Below are 20,816 nucleotides of genomic sequence, written 5' to 3' on the forward strand. Positions count from 1 at the left end.
TTAAGCTTAGGTTAGAGTTTGGGTTTGGGTTAGGGTTAGGATTAGGTTCGGGATTAGGATTAGGGTTAGGGTCAGGGGAAGGGTCTGGGGTAATTGTCCAGGGGGTAGTTGCCCCAGAACCCTTTTACCATTGTGGCGGAATGACACAGGGTACTTGTACTACAGAAGAAAAGAGAGAGAGAGAGAGAGAGATGAGAGAGACAGGAACTTACAATCTTGGGCTTGAAGGGTGGTTCCACCTTGAGGTCTTCCAAGTCTTGCCAGCTGATCTCCCTAAAGAAGGAGTGCTGTAGGATGGCCCTCTCCCCACCCTGGGACTCCATGCAGCCAAGACGCTTGCTGGGGTTCTTGGTCATGAACTGCCGAAGAGAAGTGAAACCAGGGATGAAAACATATATATATTTTTCTTACCAGGCCTACTACTAAAACACTGAAAAATTGGTGCTAATTTTTGTTGATGAAGGCCAGTTGTTCAACAGTCGCAACATGCATGAGCATGAAATATAATGTAAATGACCAATGGTATCACACTCTATCATTATATATCAATCACTGCTCAATTAATAAATCTACCTCGTGAAATTTTCATTATCTCCCTATTTCTGTTTTTTGTAACCTTACAAGATATCAATTCATCTATTCTTTTCTTTTTTCAACCATGCAAAAGTGAAGTGCGATTAGTCCACTGTCACCAATGCTATTTTGAAGTTCAGTAATCCCATCTAAACAGCTATTTCATTCCTAGAAACCTCCCATCACCTCCCCCCCCCCCCCACCATCAACATTTGACCCCTCCATACATCTTCAGGGCTGCCAACTTCTGCAGACCAAAAAGAGAAGACATTTTGAAAGTAATCATCATATTTTGGATTTACAGAAAAATTGCCCATGCGATGCAAATTAAACCAAGTTTCAGAAAAAAAAAATTAAAAAAACACCCCACACAATAAATATCATTAAAGTGTACTAGTTGGCAGTTCTGTGCCTTTCTTAAACCCTTCTCATCTTTCGCGCAGCTTCTACCCAACTCCCTGGGACTCACAGCCTTAAGAATGGACGTCGCCTCTTTGCTCAGCCAGACTGGGTAGAGCACGTCGTCATGGAGGATCGAGTCGAAGAGGTCGTCTTCATTGTCGGCCTCGAAGGGTGGCTGGCCCGCCATCATCTCATACATGAGGACCCCGAGGGCCCACCAGTCCACCGAGGGGCCGTAGTCCAGCTCTTGGAGGATCTGCAGAGCAAAATGACCATGTGGGGCACAAAGAGGTGTTGATTAATTTGGGTCGCTGCTTTTTTTCTCTTTAAGAGCTCCACACAGCTTCCTATATAAGTATTGATAAAACTTTGCAAATGTTTCCATTGCATTGGTGGTAAACTACATAAACATCCCTGCATCTTTGTAGTTATTTGTTTGGCACCTTATGAAGAAATAGACAAACAAAGACATACAGTTGTAGAGATTCTCTTAGCTTTCTTTTTTTTTGTAGAATGTGTATTGTTGTGAGCAGACATTACCATGACAGACTATGCAATTTTTTTTTTTTGGTCAAACTGAAGAATATTTTGTATGTTGTTATTCTAAAATATACCTATGCACATACACACATTCATACAAAAAATACATACATACATGGATGCATACATACATACATACATACATACAGGTATATGAATATATATATATATATATATATATATATATATATATATATATATATATATATATATATATATATATATATATATATATACACACACACACACAAACAACACACACACACACACAAACAACACACACACACTTAGAGTAATACAAAAATACATTATGATGATATAGCAGGAGGAAATGGAGAGTGAGAGAAAGCTGGCATAACTGTCACAGCTGATCACTGTCTCCGTGGCAACAGACCAGCGACCCGATTCTCACTCACCTCCGGTGCGATGTAGTCGGGAGTTCCGCAGAAGGTTGCCGTGGTGCGGCCATCCAGGATGCCTTCCTTGCACATACCAAAGTCAGCCAGCTTGCAGTGGCCGTCCATGTCTAGTAGAATGTTGTCCAGCTTCAGATCCCTGGAGAGAGAGAGAGAAGGGGAGGGAAGGGGGAGGGGGAGATAGTGGAAAGATGGTAGTGATGAAGATGAGTGTATAGGCAACTTGGACAACAAGCTGTAAAGCAACAATAACATTGGCATAGGTTTCAGAACCAGAGCCAATTCATCCAAGTGTACCTTTGACGAGATAAAGGCCGAGTTAACACACTTTTCTGCTTTTTATGCTGTTTCTATCTTTTAAAATCAATGTTAACAACCTATTGCCAGCATGCAAATAATACAAATGAATAGTCTAACATGCCCAAGGCAATAGATAAGAGTATTTGGACTGTTTTAAGATATTGAGAGTGGGTACTTATACTAGTGACTAAACAAAATGATGTGTATTTTTTTGCTTTATAAACAAAATAGCAATGACACAGATCCTTGTCATTTGATATAGCACTCTCATTGCGAGCATAAAGTAAAACAATGAAATCTCCAAGTAACCACTGCGACTTGAAAATGCTTAAGACCGGTCATTATGCTTTGCTAATGACTGGTCATAAGTAAAATTGCATGTTAAGCAAAATAAATGCCTGGTCATATGAATGCTATCAACCAATCATTTGACTAGGATCTGCATCATCATTCTATCATGTCTTGCACTAAAGTTAAAGTTAATAATTCTTTTTATTCGAGACCTTTGCTGCTCATAAATAATTATTTGTTAAGTTGCTAAATCTTATTAAGCCTCTTACATCCTTATCAACAACTGATTTTTTTTAAACTGGCAACACACTTACGAAGATTAGAGTCCCTGTATTTCTCTCAAGGTAGCAGATTTCTGAACTTATTTCTGATATTTGCACTATTTTGATGAATTCAGCCAGTTTCATCTAACCTTTCTCCAATAAAACTTTGCACTGAAGGATTAATCTTTATTTTAATCTACATACACAAAATACCTTGGCTCACCTGTATATTACACCATGTCGATGAAGGAACATTAATGCTAACGTGACTTCGGCGGCATAGAAGCGGGCCCGCGGCTCATTGAATTTCCGGGCCCTCTGGATTTGGAACATTAGATCACCACCGTTGACATACTCCATAACAAAAAATAATCGGTCCTGCAGAGAGACAAAATTGAAAGAAACAAAAAAGAGTTGAGGCATGATTTTCTGGTATTTTAGCAATGATAGGCATACTAATTCATGGTAAATATGTTTTTATTACATTTTTTCCTATATATTGTTACAGATAAAGAGAAATGAATCAAAGAGATGTTAGGAGGAGAAAAAAATTGCAGACAAATACAAATGAAAAATAAACATCTTTTGCACAGAAATGAACATTGGTACGGGTGCAAAAAACAACAAGCTAGACAAGAGACACAATGCAAAGACCTGGATAAAATGTGATGAGAATTTATGAAAAACTTGAGCAAATCAATTTTTAACACAAGTGCCTAACTTCTCTGCTTCTTACATATCACACTTTGCCACAATTATATCAAAATATATTCAAAATATATTTTGCACGACCAATATTATCAGAAAGGTGTACACTGTAAAAGTAGAAACTCTAGAGTAATCTATTTCCTCTTTTTGCACAGGTAAATTTCAGAAAACTTCATACATTTATGATTCTCCAAGTGCAAATTTCTGTACATATCTTTCATAGGCATTAGCCCGTTGAGGACGGGCTCATTTTGCTACAACATGCATTTTCCATAAACACTTGCCCGAGTACACTCGGGACTAGTTCTCTATGAGTTAATTAGTTTTACCAGGTATCTCACGTAATTATTTGCATGTTCTTATGTCAGTGCTTGTTCAATAGAGTCTGAAATTCATCAAAATTTCTACCATGTCAAAATTCAACATTTATAATGAAATGTAGGATGAGAGAACAGCAAAGAAACTTGAAATTTATTGCAGTCAGAAGATTATGACTGCTCCTGGTCACTTCATAATATCGTTCATGTTTGTAAACTGAAAATAATTATACAACAAACAGTGCTCACACAACGGGAAGACATTCTCAGCTGGTCAGTTTTAGTTTCAAAATAACAATACAGAATGAACTTCCTTTATATTTCATATTTCTCCAAGAAATTGTGATATTTCACCCAAAATTACTACAATCAATTACACAAATTCTTTCAAAGACATCTCCAGAATCAATTTGCCACTATCAAATTCTTTACAAGAGTCACAACTGAAAAGTGATATACCAGGCAAAGGTTTGATACTGTAAAACGAGGAATGTTCACATGCATTTTAATTTCGCGAATTTCGCGAGTGCCAAGATTCGCGAAATTAAAAATGCACGTGAAAGTTCTTGTCTACACTATATGCATTGAACGCCAGTGGCAATTCGCGAAAATTTCATGCCACGAAGTAGGTCGTCGGCTCCAATTCGCGAAAAATCCATGCCGCGAATATATCATGTTTTACAGTAACCAATGATAAACTTTGACCTTTCACCTTTATTGCTTCATGCATATATATCCCTAGATCAGTCAGACTGCAGCGCACGGAAAAGTGCTCTATTTTCCAATCTTTTATGCATGAACGCAAGATGACTTGCATACATAATGAGCTAGAGCATGGTTCAAGGAAATTGTAATTTGCTCTCTAGATATCACAGGATTTCTTTGGCAAACAATGTTTTTGGGGAGAAGAGAAATTTAGCAGGGTCAGAATTACATTGAAATTAGATAATCGAATTAGAAAATGTGAAAATTAGGACAGAAACCAATGCCAGATTATGATAATTTTTATGTCACTCAGGTGTCTGCCTCTAGGATCTAGATAAAAGCTTTCAGACAAATGTCATACATATTTTTCACTCCCTTGAAGTATGTGTTCACTAAATTATATAACAGATCACAAGGTTAGCTCTTAAAAGGGTCAGGAAGCAGCAAAACTTTAGCTCATGTCACTCCAAAGACAGCGATTTCATCGGTTTCATGGCAACAGCACCAGGGGAGTGCTGTCATATACGCATCTGGGACATGTTGCGTGTAAAGCCTTGTCTGACTGAGTGCCATCTCCACACATGTTCACAGTAGCCTGTGCGTATCACGCTCCCGCGTAACATCTAGGAGCCTTACCCCCATTTGTCATGCTGGACCAGCTGCACTGGCCATGACCAGGGTGCCAAGCCATGCGCCAGTGGGCCAGGCATGGCGTGAACTGCAGCAGTGGGTGGGTGGGCAGGCAGCTGGAAAATCATCGCAAGCGAGTCGGGTGATCAGGCGAGTGCGGCCAGGCGCCTTCTTTTCCCTGCGCGCTTGTGCATGCGTTGAGCTCCACACATTTCTATGCTATATGGAAGAGGAGTCCGTGCGTGCACCTCATATGCATACGTGCTGTGTTGCTTTCTGGCTGTTCAAAACGAAAATCTTGTGATTTCAACACTAAATATCATCACATATTTAGAAAAGACATATCCTTTCAGTTTAACAAGATCATATTTCCATAATCCATTAACTTATCATCTGTCAAAAAATTCGACTTACGAATATCCTTAGCTCGAAAACGGGTCAGGAGCCAGCAACATGTGGCTATATGTCAAACGCCCTTCACTCCAAAGTAAGTGTTTTACGTCTACCTTCAATGAAATGTAGATTTATACAATGACATGCAAACTTGAAAAAGTTCAAATGGAAATAAACAGTGAAATCTCATATGACTATTTATCCACATACTAAGTGACACTAAGTTTGTCACCTGATCAATTGCTCACTTGTTTGTTGACCCTCTAGAAAATCTCGCCAAATCTCATGTTGCGCTCATGTTGCACACTCTGAGAGCATGTTAGCTGAACGAGACTTGTAAGTAAAATGTGCGCGTATGCCTCATTAACTAGGGCGCTGCGGTCTGACTGAGTTATACCTACAGCAATACATTTTCCTTCCAATCACATACTTGTAATTATCACTGGCTGCAATGACACAAGACAAATGGCAACTTTTTTTGACAAGCTTTCATTGACCTCTGACTCTGATCCTCACTCCCCCATGAAAACTGGACTGAAGTGTGACATGTTTATCCACACCCAACAAAACATTGTTTCCAAATAGCAGGAAAAATCTTCCCTGCATTTATTTTTAAAGATACAGAGTTGAAAAGGTCTGAGGTGTTTCAACAGACAGATGGATTAACCACACATAAAATGCCTCAAGCATTGATGGGGGAGGGGGTAGTGAAATGGTATAGGAAAACTGTGGCAACATTGTTGTCTTCGCCCAGATGTATTATTCAAACATCGCTGCAGGGTTCTAAATTTTTAAGTCTAGTTGATGGAACACAGAGCATCAAATAGATTAAAAACTTCTCTCGACATATATTTTACCCTTGTGGATTGAGAGGACAAAAAGGAATTGGAGGCAAATCAATTAGAAAGTGACAGGGCAAAATGCCATGAGTGTGGGGACTGATATTTGGGCATTCGTCTTTTGTAAACAGCCATCGGGAGGACTGAAACGGCAGTAAGGATTGGACAAATTGGCAGCATCACTTTCTGGCAGCAGTTGGCCAATGTGACCACGGTGTGTTCTATGTTTGTAGCATCTTCTTTGCTGTCTCTGTGCTTTTGTGAGCTTTCCTCGGTCCCCTGGTGCACATTTTAATTCTCAATTCTTGCTGAACGAGACTAAGAGGGGGTGCGGCGTTCTGCTCCACGGCCATGCTGACACTCCGTGGAACTGGAGGAGGGCAGAGCGTGGAAGAGAGGGCGGTGCAGAGAACGCTGCAATGGGGCCATGACTCTGTAAAGTGAATGTGTGGCACTGATTTTTAATTCAACAGCTCACAGGCTGTGAATATCACGGCCACCTCTCCTACATACAGCATTTACAACAACAGACTGCATTTAAGTTGCACACAGACACTTTCAGAGCAAAGGTTGTTTCTGACAGTTGGAGTGCCTGTCCAGCGTAGCACGATTTGATGCATGCACACCGAACTCCCAAGTATTCAAATGTATGGGGACAAATGAATCTGGTACTAGCTCATTACCAGGAACCCAAGGGGAATGTTAGAAAAACCTACTAAAGAAATTGAATCCATGAATAAACCAGTCTATGGCAGCTTAAAAATTAATAGCAGCTACAATGAAAACTACATGATGATCCAAAGTTGATATAATCTTACCCCTCTCCCCCCCCCCCCCTTCCCCTAAAGGCTTGTCTGGTATAGCAACAAGTCCTACAGGCAATGTGCTTTCTGCTTGTACAAACACTCTTCTAAAAAAAAAAAGTCTCATGGGATGGTTTGTCACTTTGCCATCAATAGAGAAATATCAGTTAATTGCGCGGGCATGCACAAAGTCTAAGGGATATCAGACTGGTGGTGTCCAGAAGATTAATTTTGAATACATTCTTAACCTGGTATACTGCAACTGCAGGGCAAGAGGACAAAATTACATCTCTGCCCACCTCAAACCCATGCTGAAATGGATAAAAAAAATGACACAAAACAGAAATATCAAATATAGGCTGAAATGAAAGAGACTAGAACTGACACCCATTGCAAAATGACTGGTATGCAAAGGTGGTATCCTCTGGAGGGGGGGGGGGGGGGGCTGCCAACCAGGCACCCTCACACTTTGAGGCACTTGTGGAGATGCGCCGCATTCAGACACCGTCCTCCTCTGAGCACCCCCGCTCGTCCGAAGAGCGTGCAAACACCTCCTTGTGGGTTTGCAAAAGAGGAGCATCGTCGCGCACTCGCCGCGGCAGCGTGTTTGTACAGTTGGCTCGGGTTCCACCGACCAACACCTCTAGAGGGAGCTGTGGCACATTAAATGTCAACACTCCACGAGATGGCGATGGGGTGGGGGTTACCATCAAAGGAACAGAGATAACTGGCTTGATAACAAGAAAAAGAAGAAGAAGACAAGGTATGTGGAACACAATCTTCAGGCTAGATTCTGGTACCGCTGGGGAGTCCTTTTCCTTGATTGAACTAGTTAATCAGACAGCATTATCAGGCCAGACTGAGGGATCCACAAAATGGGCGACACATTACACCACTGTGAATTATCAAACATGAACCAGTTCTTGCCCTCCTGGACATAATGCTCTCCCATTTTTTTTTTCCGCCTCCTTCTCTCTCTTTCTCTCTCTTCATGCTTCAAAATATCATGAAAACATGTCATCAACAGATCTCCGAGCCGGCTCTTCAGACTTGCCACATACAGAAGACATTTGCTGATATCTGTGACAGTACTTTGGTCAAATTTTACATATCTAAACTTTGTGTATCAGCTATAAGTGACGGAACAAAGCTAAATTATTGTTGACACATTTTGTCAACTTAAAATCTTTCAAAGAGACAATACTTTATTCTCCAAAAACAAACACAAAAAGAAAGCTCATTCCAGTAACAGGATTCTCTTCTTTTAAAAATTTACCTGCAGACACTGATACATTGCTTTGAATTCATTTGACCAGATTTATTCACAGTAACTCAATTCAATTTTTAGGTGATACTCTTGGCATGTATTGTGGAACAAAAGCAGATTCTTCTTTACAAAATATGAATAACCATCTAATTACATCACTAAAAAAGAAGAAGAAAAAAAAAAAGAATGTCTCTGTCAGTGTAAAATTAATGCAGGAAGAGATATTTATAGGCTAGGTAGGTATTTGCTAACTTACAAATCTCTTAGATGCAGTCTGTGTTCATTATATTGCTTTGCCATTTTCTTCCTCCTCTTTTTGAATAATGCATGACAGATATCTCTTGCTGACCTTTCCATGATATGTCTTTTAATGTGGATGAACCATGAGAGGCTGGGACTATCCACAAATTCTGGCGAGTGCATGTCTGACTGACCACTTCACTCAGTTTTTTCCCTGCTCTGTACAAGGGGGATGTGGGACTTCTTGTTGGCACTAGTTAGCACCCCCCCCCCCCAGGAGAAAACTCCTACTACTCCAACTCCAACAACTACAACACACACATTCATACAGTCAACTGAGATGTCCCTAAGTGTTGCATGTTGCAGTGTGCCTTGCCTATTGGCATGGGGGGGGGGGGAAGCGAAGATCTATTTCCATGAAATTGGCATCAGCAGCTCCACCACTGGGAATCGTACGAGTCTTAGATTGGACGTGATGCCATGTGGGCCATCTGGTCTCCTTTCCTCCAATGTTGACCCATGAGATGCATCTTGAGCAAGAGTAGGAAGGGACCCCTGTTTGGCAAGCCCCATCCCCAAATATTGGGGCTTTTTTTCCACTCTCCTCTCCCTCATCACCTCTTGAGCTTCATATGAAAGGAGAGGTGAAGGTACTACCCTAAGGGCTCTCTCTGGAGCCCCTCCTCCAGTGGACTACACATGCTCCCCCTACAAAATAGTCTGAATTTCAAGCAGAATGTATGTCCCCTTGTTGATCGGCAAAAAGAATCTTGTTTTGGGTCACTGAACTTCTCGGAGAACTGTGGGAGGAACAGGTTAAAACAAGAGAACATTCATATCTTCATTAGCTGAACCTCCAACAAAGACGTGGAAAACAGGTGCCTCCACAAACATACCTTCCCTGAGAAACATTTAACGTAATCCCACTAGCCCAACTAGTCCCTGTAAAAAAAATAAATAAATAAAAAAGTAAAGAAGAGGAAGTGATATGTTCCTGAAAAGGGCCGTTGGGCTGTCAGGAAAAGTTAGAAAATAAAAGAGGAAGAAAGTAGGTAAAGCCCGCCATACAATATATGATCAGATCAGTCGTACGACCTTAAGACCAAAAGTGTGACGTCACCAGCCTTGCCAGTTTCCAGTCATGCAACTGGGTCTTACAGCCAGTGGTAGAGATTTGACATGTCAAATTTCCACGGCTGGTCATGGGCTTTCAACCAATCACGATATGCAAAGAGTATAAAAGCGCATACAATGTGTACTGCATACGCTTCTATACTCATTGGTAAAATGTACTGGCGCCGTAACAGTCGTAAGCCTAGTTGTGCGGTCTGATTGTATAGTGTGCGGTGTCGAGTTGTGCGACTGGTCGTATGCCCAAGAGTCATGCGATCGGTCTGATAGTTTAGTGTGTGAGGGCTTAAGTTGAGGAAAAAATCAGACTGTATTATGATTTTTTTTCTTTGCTCACCTTGGTCTGGAAGCAGGAATGTAGCGATGTGAGGAACGGGTGGCGGTTGGCCAGCACCAGGACTCGCTTCTCTGTCATGGTGCACTCGACGTCGTCGTCCTGGATGATGGCGTGCTTCTTGAGGACCTTGACGGCGTACACCTCGTCCGTCCCCTTCCGCTCCGCTAGCATGACCTGCCAGGGACCAGAGATTGGGGGGGGGGGGGGGGCGAGGGACAGGCAGGTTAGACATTGCAATGAGTCTTTATTCAGGGTGTCATGAGCAATGCATAAAGCAGTCATAGCAGGATTGATTTCAGCTCCTCTGATAAGATTTCAGTTTTTCGTCAGTTTTTCTTGTTTGTTTGTTGTCTTTTTTTTTCAGATTTGATATGCTAGCATTCAGTGGAACTGAGAATAACTTCATAATAGACTCAAGAATAAGTGACTGATTTTCAGTTTATTTCCCTTTTGTGTGTGTGTGTGTGTGTGTGTGTGTGTGTGCTTTTTTTTGTTGTTGCAATTTTACTCATGGAAATTCCAGGTTACTCATAGTTTTTATTCTCAGATTCCATGCATTATTTGACCCAACATTCATTTGTTGGCATCATTCTGTTTTTATTTCATACATTTTCCCTGCATGCACTGTGCTTTAAAAACATCAATTACTCAAACTTGGCTAACACTCTTCAATACAAACTGTCAGGGTATACAGAGATTACTCAGAGTCTGCCCAAAATAAGTAGCAATATTCTTGCCACTATTAGTTCTATAATGTTAGTATTGGGGTACACATTGGGAAGTTTTTTCTTTAAAGAGCTTTACATGAATTCAATTACATAAGCAATGCAGGAAAAAAAAAGGAGTAATTGACATTTAAGTTTCCCTGGCTTACCCTTCTCCCATCTCAGGCAACATAACAAAACAGGAAGCACATTGCAAGAAACTCCACAAGTAATTAAAGCTGGAAGGTCATCGAAGTGCTAAACTCAGATATTGTGGTATTGTCTAACCCAAAACAAGGGACAATCAAATCTCATTCTCTCTGGCTCTCCCACTCCAACCCAGTCTTATCAGCACGGCAAGAAGAAGAAGAAGAAGAATGCTCCAGCGAGGACCAACCTTGCCAAAGCTGCCTTTGCCCAGGACCTTGAGGAAGGTGAAGTTGTCCAGGTTGTAGCGCTTGCTTGGTCTCCTCTCCAGCTCCTCCTGAAGGGATGGCGTCCGCATGGTGGAGCCCACGTGGCTCTTGGTCATCTCGTCCATGGACAGCTTGCCCGTGGCCTCCCCTAGCTCCTCGATCTTGCTGGTGCCTACTCGTCCCGCATCCAGGGGGCGGAGGCGGAGGAGGAGGAGGAGGAGGAGGTCGGAAGATGCGGAGATGTAGATGTAAGAGGGGTTTAAGAGGGAGGGGCATCGCCGGGGAAGGGGTGATGATGTGGAATTGGTGGAAGCGGTGGTGGTAAATGAAAGTTGTAGTTTTAAAGTAACATTGTAGTGAGAGACAAAGACAGAGAGATGAGAGAGAGAGAAATGTACATGTGAATGAGTGGATTGGTAAATAAATCAATGAATGGAGGAATTAAAGGACAGACATATGAAAACAAAAATGGATTTGTGAGGTAGAGAAAAAGAAAGGTGATGTGAAAGAATAGACGAACAAAGAGAAAATGCAGGGAAGAGATTGGTCCGAGATTGAAATGAAGAAAATAGGTGTGCGTACAGGAAAGAAATGTGGATATGTATGCACACATAGCCAAAGAAAGATAGGAATGAAAATAATGGGAAAAAGGTGAGAAGGAAAAAAAATGATGCAATGAGTATGTGGTGATTCATGAGAAAAAAAATATAATGAATGTGAAATTGGTTATAGAAGTTAAAATTTGAAGAGGAAATCATGATGGTATTGATTAGATTGCATAATTTCAAATACATTTGTGAGTAATTCAATGTGAGGATAAGAACGTCATCCAACGTACAGAAATAACAAAGGGTGATTTGTGATTCATAAATGAGCATATTAGATGCATGGAATACAATATGAGAAAGATTAGAGAGGATTTGCCATTGGCATCAATGACAAGTTGTGTTAGAGAAAAGAAAGTGAAGCAAAGAACAACAACAAAAATACAGTAAGTTTATTGAAGAGAAAGTGTTATTACACTGATAAGGGCATTGCTTAAAGTGATTGATTACAGTACTTAACAAGATAAAAAAAAAAATCTTTCAAGTTTTCATGCTGAAACATTGTGCAAAACCTCATTCTGTAGGAGGTTCTGTATTTTCTGATGCGATTTCCTGGGGGGAGCATGCATTGACTGAGATTAGAAATACAGTTCAACAAAATTTGATATTAAATTGCAGGCATATTATTAACCTTTCAAGGGAAAAGCGAGAAGTTGGACAAGCTTGAGCTAAATTATGATCATCTGAATGTCAGTGGTGCATCTAATATGGTGTACTATGGAGACTTTAAAATAGTCAACTTTTTGAGGTCACTGTAAAGAAGTTTGTAGGGAATACTTGGGCACATTTTTGGCTGAGGAAAAATATATTCATTTTAATTTGTTTGAATGCAATCAACATCCTCTGTCTTTGTTGGAGGACATATATTGTTACCATGTCCTCTGCAACTTGTAAGAAGAGTGACAAAGTACAGTTAAACTCGCCTAAGTCGACATCGCATATGTCGAATAATCGCGCAAGTCGATAATTTTAAAAAGTCCCGATTTTTCCCCATTGACTTACGTGTATTAATTCACTCATAAGTCGAATTTTTTAAGTCGAATACTCGCTTAAGTCGATGAAATTCCAAGAACACTTTTACGGAAAAACCATTGAATTCACTGTGCCTAAGTCGAATAAGATTTTATTGTGTAATAAATCACTGTGAAAATCACGAGACGCCAGTTTTTGTTTACATACAGTATATACCAAAAGAAACTGCGTAAATAAACATTAACGTTTCATTAACGCAAGCGGTTTCACCTGAATCGTTAGTAACGCAAACTAACGATCTGGAAAATTAACATTTTTAGCAACGATGAGTAACGATCCCTAGCGCAAATTAACGATGTTTCGTTAACATTAACGATAGGTAACGCAAGAACTCACGCGAGATTTTGGTTTTGTAACGAGACCTGGTGAAAGGACGACGTAGCCCCTGCCGAGTGTAGCGATCTATGCCGTATATTTAGCGGAGTCTTTTCGCGAATCGAATCACGATTTCGCGAATGGTTAATTTGCGACCGCGGTCACCAAAAACGCACGCCGGGCCACCAAAAAAGCCGAATGTTTGCCTTCAGTTTTGGAAATGAAGCGGTAACAATCGGTTCCACAAGATGCTGAATAAATGTCAGATGTTTGCTCTTTTAATTTTGTAAATGAATAACGGTAATATTCGATTCCGTATAATACTAAAATAAATGTCGGATGTTTGCTTATACTTTTGGAATGTCAGAGATATGATTTTGCGTTCGGAAATGAATAAGGATAAAAAAAGTATCCGGAAGATGCTGAAATAAATGTCGAATGTTTGCTTTGACGTTCGGATATGAAAAATAATGATATTCAACTCCATACGATGATAAAATAAACGCCGGATGTTTGCTTTTACGTTCGAAAGTATATAACAATTACATTCAGCTCCGGAAGATGCTAAAGAGGCCTAAAGTAAATGTCGAATTATCCCTTTGACGTTCGGAAATGAATAACAATAATAATCAACTTCGTACGATGATGAAATAAATGTCGGATGTTTACTTTTACGTTCGAAAGTAAATAACATTAACATTCAGCTCCGGAAGATGCTAAAGTAAATGTCGAATTATCCCTTTGACGTTCGGAAATGAATAACAATAATAATCAACTTCGTACGACGATGAGATAAATGTCGGGTGTTTGCTTTTACTTTCGAAAGTAAATAGCAATAACATTCGGCTCCAGAAGATGCTAAAATAAATGTCAGATGATTGTTTTTACGTTCGGAAGTGAATAGCAGTAATATTCTTCTCCATCCGATGCTAAATAACTGTCGGATGTTTGCTTTTAAATTTCGAAATGAATAACAGTAACATTTAGCTGCGTTTGATGGTAAAGTTAATGTTTGATATTTGCTTTAACGTTCGGAAATGAATAACAATAGTATTCAACTCCGTCCGATGATAAAATGAATGTCTTATGTTTGCTTTTATATTCGAAAGTAAATAGCAATAACATTCAGCTCCGGAAGATGCTAAAATAAATGTTGAATATTTGCTTTGGCGTTCGGAAATGAATAACTATGGTATTCAACTCAGTACGATGATGAAATAATTGCCAAAAGTTCGCTTTTACGTTCGAAAGTAAATAGCATGCAACATTCGACTCCTGAAGATGCCAAAATAAATGTCAGATGATTCATTACACTTTCGGAAGTGGACAGCAGTAACATTCGGCTCCTTACGATCATAAAATAAATGTCGGGTGTTTGCTTTTGAATTTGGAGATCGAATAACGGTAATATTCTGCTCCGTACGATGCTAAAATAAGTAACAGATTGTTTCTTTTACATTTGGAAATGATTAACGGTATCAATCGGCTCATTTAGATGATGAAATAAAAAGCGGATGTTTGCTTTCACGTTCGGAAATGAATAAGGATGATATTCAGCTCCGTAAGATCCTAGAATGAATGTCGGTTGCTTGTTTTTACATTTGAAAATGATTAACGGCAACATTCGGCTCCGGAAGGTGTTAAAATACTTGTAAATGGTGGATGATTGCTTTTACAATCAGAAATAAATAACGGTAACTTTCGGACCGAACGTAGGACCGATTTAGTTTTGCTTGTTTTTTTTTTTTTTTTTTTTTTTTTTTTTTTTTTTTTTTTTTTGTTTTGTTCGGGCCACCAAAAAATAAAAATCAATCATTTTGGGGCCACCAAAATAAAAGTTAGTGTGGAGCCCTGGCCTGCATCAATGTGGATAAAGTGTCTTGCTGAAGGGCAAATATCGGGCACACCGCTCCAGCTCTCGGCTCCAGAGTAGACAACATACACGTACATTATACATATGTACGTGTGGTGTAACTTTAAGTCGATTTTTTTCGACTTACGTACAAGTCGAAACTCGCCTAAGTCGATGTGTTTTGCTCAGTCCCGAGAAGATCGACTTATGCGAGTTTAACTGTACATTCAAGTAGCCGTGCCGTATCACCACATGAACTGAATGAGGCCTCAACCACAAGCAGGTTGTTAGTACTCCTGTGTGAGCACAAACACTTCTGACCACTACATCAAGGTGCCAAAAGAACACCACATCAGATAGCTCACCAACATTCTGAGAGGTTATTGCAAACTTTTCCCCACACATCCATCATATTATGGGTCATGTGCCAAGGAACGATGCTTGTTGGGAAAACCACCAGCCTTACGACCCTCTCCACCAAAGGAAGTAGAATCTAGAGGTTTTTGGAGGCAGCTATCTCAAGCTAAGAAGAACTCCTCTTTTTTTTTTTTTTTATTTGTACACAAAAATTGCACGAAGCGAGCATAATAATCCTCATAGTTTTGTGAAGTCATACAAAGACAGACAGATATATGACGGCGGCAAGAAAACAGAAATATTGCATCTGTAAGATATGACTCTGTACAAACAACACTGATGATAAAATGTCACATGTAGCCATTTTACTCCAGTCTTTTTTGACTCAATTATTTGAAATGCTTTCTGTGAGTTCACCGAAAGTGATAGAATTGGTCTGTAACTTTTGACAAGCTGACTGGTGGCAACAATTAATAACCGAGAAATAAAAATCGGTTTCCCGGTGAATTCTTAATTGTCGGCTGTCACTCCGTAATCATGGAGCTGAGAGTGAAAAAGGAAGCAGTTTTCACCAACGAGCATTCTCTCGGTAGTAATGACCACATCCTACAACATAATTGATACTTTTAAAGGGGAAGTGTCCCCACAATACATTGTGGATTCACTAATGCAGAAAGTGAATTAAAACTCAGTGCAAGTTTTAGGAAAATTGAACAATCTGTTTTGAAGCTTGAATTGTCAGAAGTTTTCACGAGTTAATTTCAGGAGTTGATCTCTCTACACAGGAACTCTGCTACAATTTGTGATGTCACAGGGGTAGAACGATATACAGGAAGTTTTTGCAAAACTTCACTTTTGCTAGGACGTCAAAAGAGCATTTGATCTGGATCCTCCAGAAGGTATGAAAAGTGATATTTGCCTCAATATATCACCATATGTGGAGCTGCTGTGGCTTTGTAGATAAGACCATGAACTATCAATTGTTAGGTCCTCAGTTCAAGCCCCCTAGCTGGCAGCAAAAGTTTGTGCTCTGGAGCCAAGGCACTTTATAATCATTACCTATTCCTTTGGAGGAGACTAAAAGTCATCAATCCCACGGTTGCTTGCATACAAGCACCTGCTACTTCCTTTCTGGTCAAGATATGTGTTTTTCACTAAACGACGAAGATTCGTGAAATTAATTTTGTACGCTCTTCAGCATTGCTCTACTTTTGTGACATCACAAAATCACAACTTGCTGTAGAGTTCCCATCTCGAGAAGAAGCAAGTGCATGACATTATCAGAAGCCTAAAAAATTCATAGCATTTTAATGGAGTGTCAAATCTGTCCTCGAACTTTCACTGGGGGTTGCATTTACCTTTCTGACATGGTAGAATCCACAATTATTTTGTAGAGACTTTCCCTTTAATTTTGATCAATCTAAACAACATATGTATGCATATAAACAAACTAATTACTTCCCCTCTCTAAAAGACAGTAAAATCATTCTGTAAAATGTCACATCATGCATAGGAAGTGTGAAATGCATGTGTGCAAAAACACGTATACATCATTCTTGAGGGAAACAGACACACAAGTGGTAAACAACAGGGCACCAAACAGGTACATGCAACTTAAAGTGATACCAAAAAATAAAATAAACCATACAACAACAAAAAAAGATTTGTGCTTGATTTGTGATACGTGTGTGCAATTTTTTTTTCTAGGGTGTTCCCCCTTTTTTACATCTTGACTATACTCAATGTTCTTGAATATGTCATCATTCATATCACTAATTGAGCACAGTAATTGACCTCTTAATATATCTCTAAGAATTATAAATTTTTACATGTATGTGAAGAAATAAATAGCTTCATAGAACTTAAGTAGCAATACTCAAGCACCTTTGCATGTTAGGCTGGTGTTGTAGTGAAATGTATGTGAAATTTCTTCATTACATTTTTGTTTTCCCTTGGTCTTGAATCTGATCAAAAGAGCTCAATGAAACAAGCAGTGCATATTTGCAGTCCTTTCATTCGCTTGCAAATCTCAGGGCTACGAACTTTCGTCTTGACCACAATTCTACAAAAGAATATTTTGGGAATAGTGCATTTGGAGGCAAAAAAAGGTAGATGTGTGAATCTAATGGGACAAGTGCACGCTTGTTGGCAAGATGATGTGTGTGTCGCTTTTGGTTTGAGCAATTCTGCTATGAGTCATTTCTTACCGAGCCTTTGTGGTCTATGCTACGCAAGACACTATTTACAAAAAAAAAAAAAAAAAAGAAACAATGACAAAAACAAATCATACCACTAGCTACGATTTGGGATTTGGATGTTATTCAAGAATTTCCTGTTGTCATTATGCACAAAAAAAAAAAAAAGGCCATTGGGGTAACCTGCTGCCTATGAATCTTGCAAATTACCCTCCGCTCTCTATTAAAGAGAAATTCTCTAGCCAAGTGTGACACTATGAGGTTGTGGCAATAACCTGTCTAAAGATTAGTTCACAGAATGCTCACGCTATTGAAGGGACAGTCAAAGGAATACTGCATCTTATACTGATACCAACACACTTGCTCTCCTTTGCACTGCATTTCAGGGTTTTATCACATTTTGGGATTTCATCAGTAAGCCAAGAATATGTGGATGCATTCAGGGTTTAAAACAAACAAACAAACAAACAAACAAACTAAACAACAAGCTTGTCCTGAATGAGGTGTCACTAATGTTGTAATCCTTTTTTTGCCTTTTTTTTTTGGGGGGGGGGGAGGGAGCATCTGGCTCTGCAAGTTTTCAACAACAAAATATTGCAACTCTTAGATTAAAATCTCTCACAATTCTCGTTGTAACCCCCTTCAGTGAGCAAAAAGAGAAACATATCTTTCACATAATGAGTATTCATACTCCATTTTTAGAGAACAATTCATCACTATCACAATCAATGAGATCAGTGAATTACTGACTTGCATAATGAATGAAAAAAGCCCCTTTTTCTTAAGCATGAAAGTCAAGTCAGTTTGATGTGATTCTGCTTGAAAGTCAAGTCAGTTGATGTGACTCTGCATAAAAGTCGAGTCAGTTCGGTATGACTCTGCTTGAAAGTCAAGTGAGTCTGATGTGACTGTATGAAAGTCAAGTCAGCTTGATGTGATTCTGCATGAAAGTCACATCCATTTTTTGATGTGACTCTGCTTGAAAGTCAAGTCAGTTTGATGTGACTCTGCAGGAAAGTCAGGTTAGTCTGATGTGACTCTGCATCTATAGCCAAGTCTGATGTGACTCTGCATCTATAGCCAAGTCAGCTTGATGTGACTCTCATGAAAATAAAGTCAGTTTGATGTGATTCTGCTTGAAAGTCAAGTTATTTTGATATGACTCTGCTTGAAAGTCACTTCAGTCTGATGTAACTCTGCATATAAATCATGTCAGCTTGATGTGATTCTGCATGAAAGTCAAGTCAGCTTGATGTGACTCTGCTTGAAAGTCGAGTCAGTTTGATGTGACTATCATGAAAGTGAAGTCAGTTTGATGTGACTCTGCTTGAAGGTCAAGTCAGTTTGATGTGATTCCGCATGAAAGTTAAGATAGTTTGATGTAACTCTGCTTGAAAGTCAAGTCAGTTTGATGTGTCTCTGCATGTAAAGTCCAGTCAGTTTGATGTGACTCATGAAAGTCAAGTCAGCTTGATGTGATTCTGCATGAAAGTCACATCCATTTGATGTGACTCTGCATCTACAGTCGAGTCAGCTTGATGTGACTCTCATGAAAGTGAAGTCAGTTTGATGTGACTGTGCATGAAAATAAAGTCAGTTTGATGTGACTCGGTGTAAAAGTCAAGTCACATTCATGTGATTACATTCATGAAAAGCTCATATGTGATGCACCATCACAAAAGCTATATAACGTAAGGAAAATAGGCTTTTGGTAGATATGAATTCGTCAGATGCTTAAAGCTTTAAATTGATACCGGTATATAATTTGCCTTGCTTCATTCCAAGGAAAATATCTTTAAAAAGAATAAAAAGTCTGAAAACTGTAAAGGTTATCTTGCCAAAGTTGGCTTTATGCACATTCTTCTTCCTTTAATGATCTCCAACTTTATACAGGTAACATGATGACACACCTACATATATGTGTGTTATTATGTGTGTGAATGGGGGAATTATGTGTGTGTGAGTTGTGTGTTTGCGTTTGTGTTTGTGTATTGTGTGTGTGTGTGTGTGATGGTTGTGTGTATGTGAATGTGTGAGTGTAAAGGTGTATGGTGGGGGTTTTTTTTGCATTTATTAATTTATTAATTTATTAATTTTTTTTAATATTTTTTTTTTACGTACTCTGATCAAGGATGTGCATGCTAAAGGGCTGGTGACATGCAAAAGCCGAATGACGGTTGGAGGTACCTTCCAATTCCGGAGGTGGAGAGAGGGGCGTCGAGAGCGAGAGGGATCTCGAGTTGTTGAGGGGAGCGTGACTACGGAAGTCACTGATAGAAGACTATCAGAGAGAGAGACAGACAGAAAGACAGAGAAACAGAGAGAAAAAGAAAAAGAGGGAGAGAGAGGAGGCGGGTAGGGGATGAGGGGCACGTTGGTATAAGGGCAGGGTGTAAAGTAGTTGCACATTGTTAAATTAGTTGATTATTTTATTTATTTATTTATTTATTAGGGATCAGGGATCATAAGACATTTAAAAATTAACAACGATTAGATAAGATACATTAAAGCAATTTTCACATTTTCAATGTTTGATCATGCCAGATCCAGTTTTGAGGTGCCGCAGGTGACAAATTTGATACAGGTTGTGTGGGAATTCAATTGAAGGACCAAAAACGTAGGCAATATGTTTGATGACCGTAGATCAGTGTGAGATTTAGTTCAGTACATCCAGTATGTTGGGATGTCAAACATTATTACGTTCATGAAAATTCGGATAACAAACCAGAACAAGGAAGGTGAAATTATTTTCATCAGTTTTAGAAGTGGGGGAAATGTTATGATTTACGGATCAGGAAGAAGAAAACCCCACACGGTCAAAGTTGAACAGGCCAGTGTCGGTCATGGGAGGAGAAATTCGGTGACCGAAAGCAGACAAACGATGCGGTGCAAATACACCAAATAAAGGCGGCGAGTGCAACAGTTTGCATTCGATATAAGCCAAAATGTTCACATAGGGGTTCAGTGCACGGGATTGTGTAGGTGGGGGAAGAGGGGCGAGTGGGGAAAGGTTGGAAGGCAATTACACAAATGACCCCATTTATAACAAGTGGGTGTAATTGCAGAGTATTAACATGAATTGATGGAATTTCCATGAAACAAAACAAAAAGGGGGAGGGGAGGGGTGGGGATGGGAGAAGGAAGTGCATCAACATTGACACACAAATTTGAGAGAATAGATATGT

General features: G+C 39.6%; 1 protein-coding gene across 1 annotated transcript in view; it reads right to left on the reverse strand.

Annotated features, from left to right (window-relative positions):
* Nucleotides 1–20,816, reverse strand: part of LOC140236053 (calcium-independent protein kinase C-like) — a 134,243-nt gene that overhangs the window by 5,930 nt on the left and 107,497 nt on the right. Inside the window, exons 8-14 of the mRNA XM_072316030.1 lie at nt 19,753–19,912; nt 11,257–11,447; nt 10,156–10,329; nt 3,009–3,163; nt 1,932–2,070; nt 1,043–1,231; nt 213–359 (exon numbers count right to left, since the gene is read on the reverse strand). Of these exons, the coding sequence (XP_072172131.1) occupies nt 213–359; nt 1,043–1,231; nt 1,932–2,070; nt 3,009–3,163; nt 10,156–10,329; nt 11,257–11,447; nt 19,753–19,912 (1,155 nt within the window). The remainder of the gene's footprint in view (nt 1–212; nt 360–1,042; nt 1,232–1,931; nt 2,071–3,008; nt 3,164–10,155; nt 10,330–11,256; nt 11,448–19,752; nt 19,913–20,816) is intronic.

This window comes from Diadema setosum, chromosome 1 (genome assembly GCF_964275005.1).
Source record: "Diadema setosum chromosome 1, eeDiaSeto1, whole genome shotgun sequence".
Taxonomy (NCBI): Eukaryota; Metazoa; Echinodermata; class Echinoidea; order Diadematoida; family Diadematidae; genus Diadema; species Diadema setosum.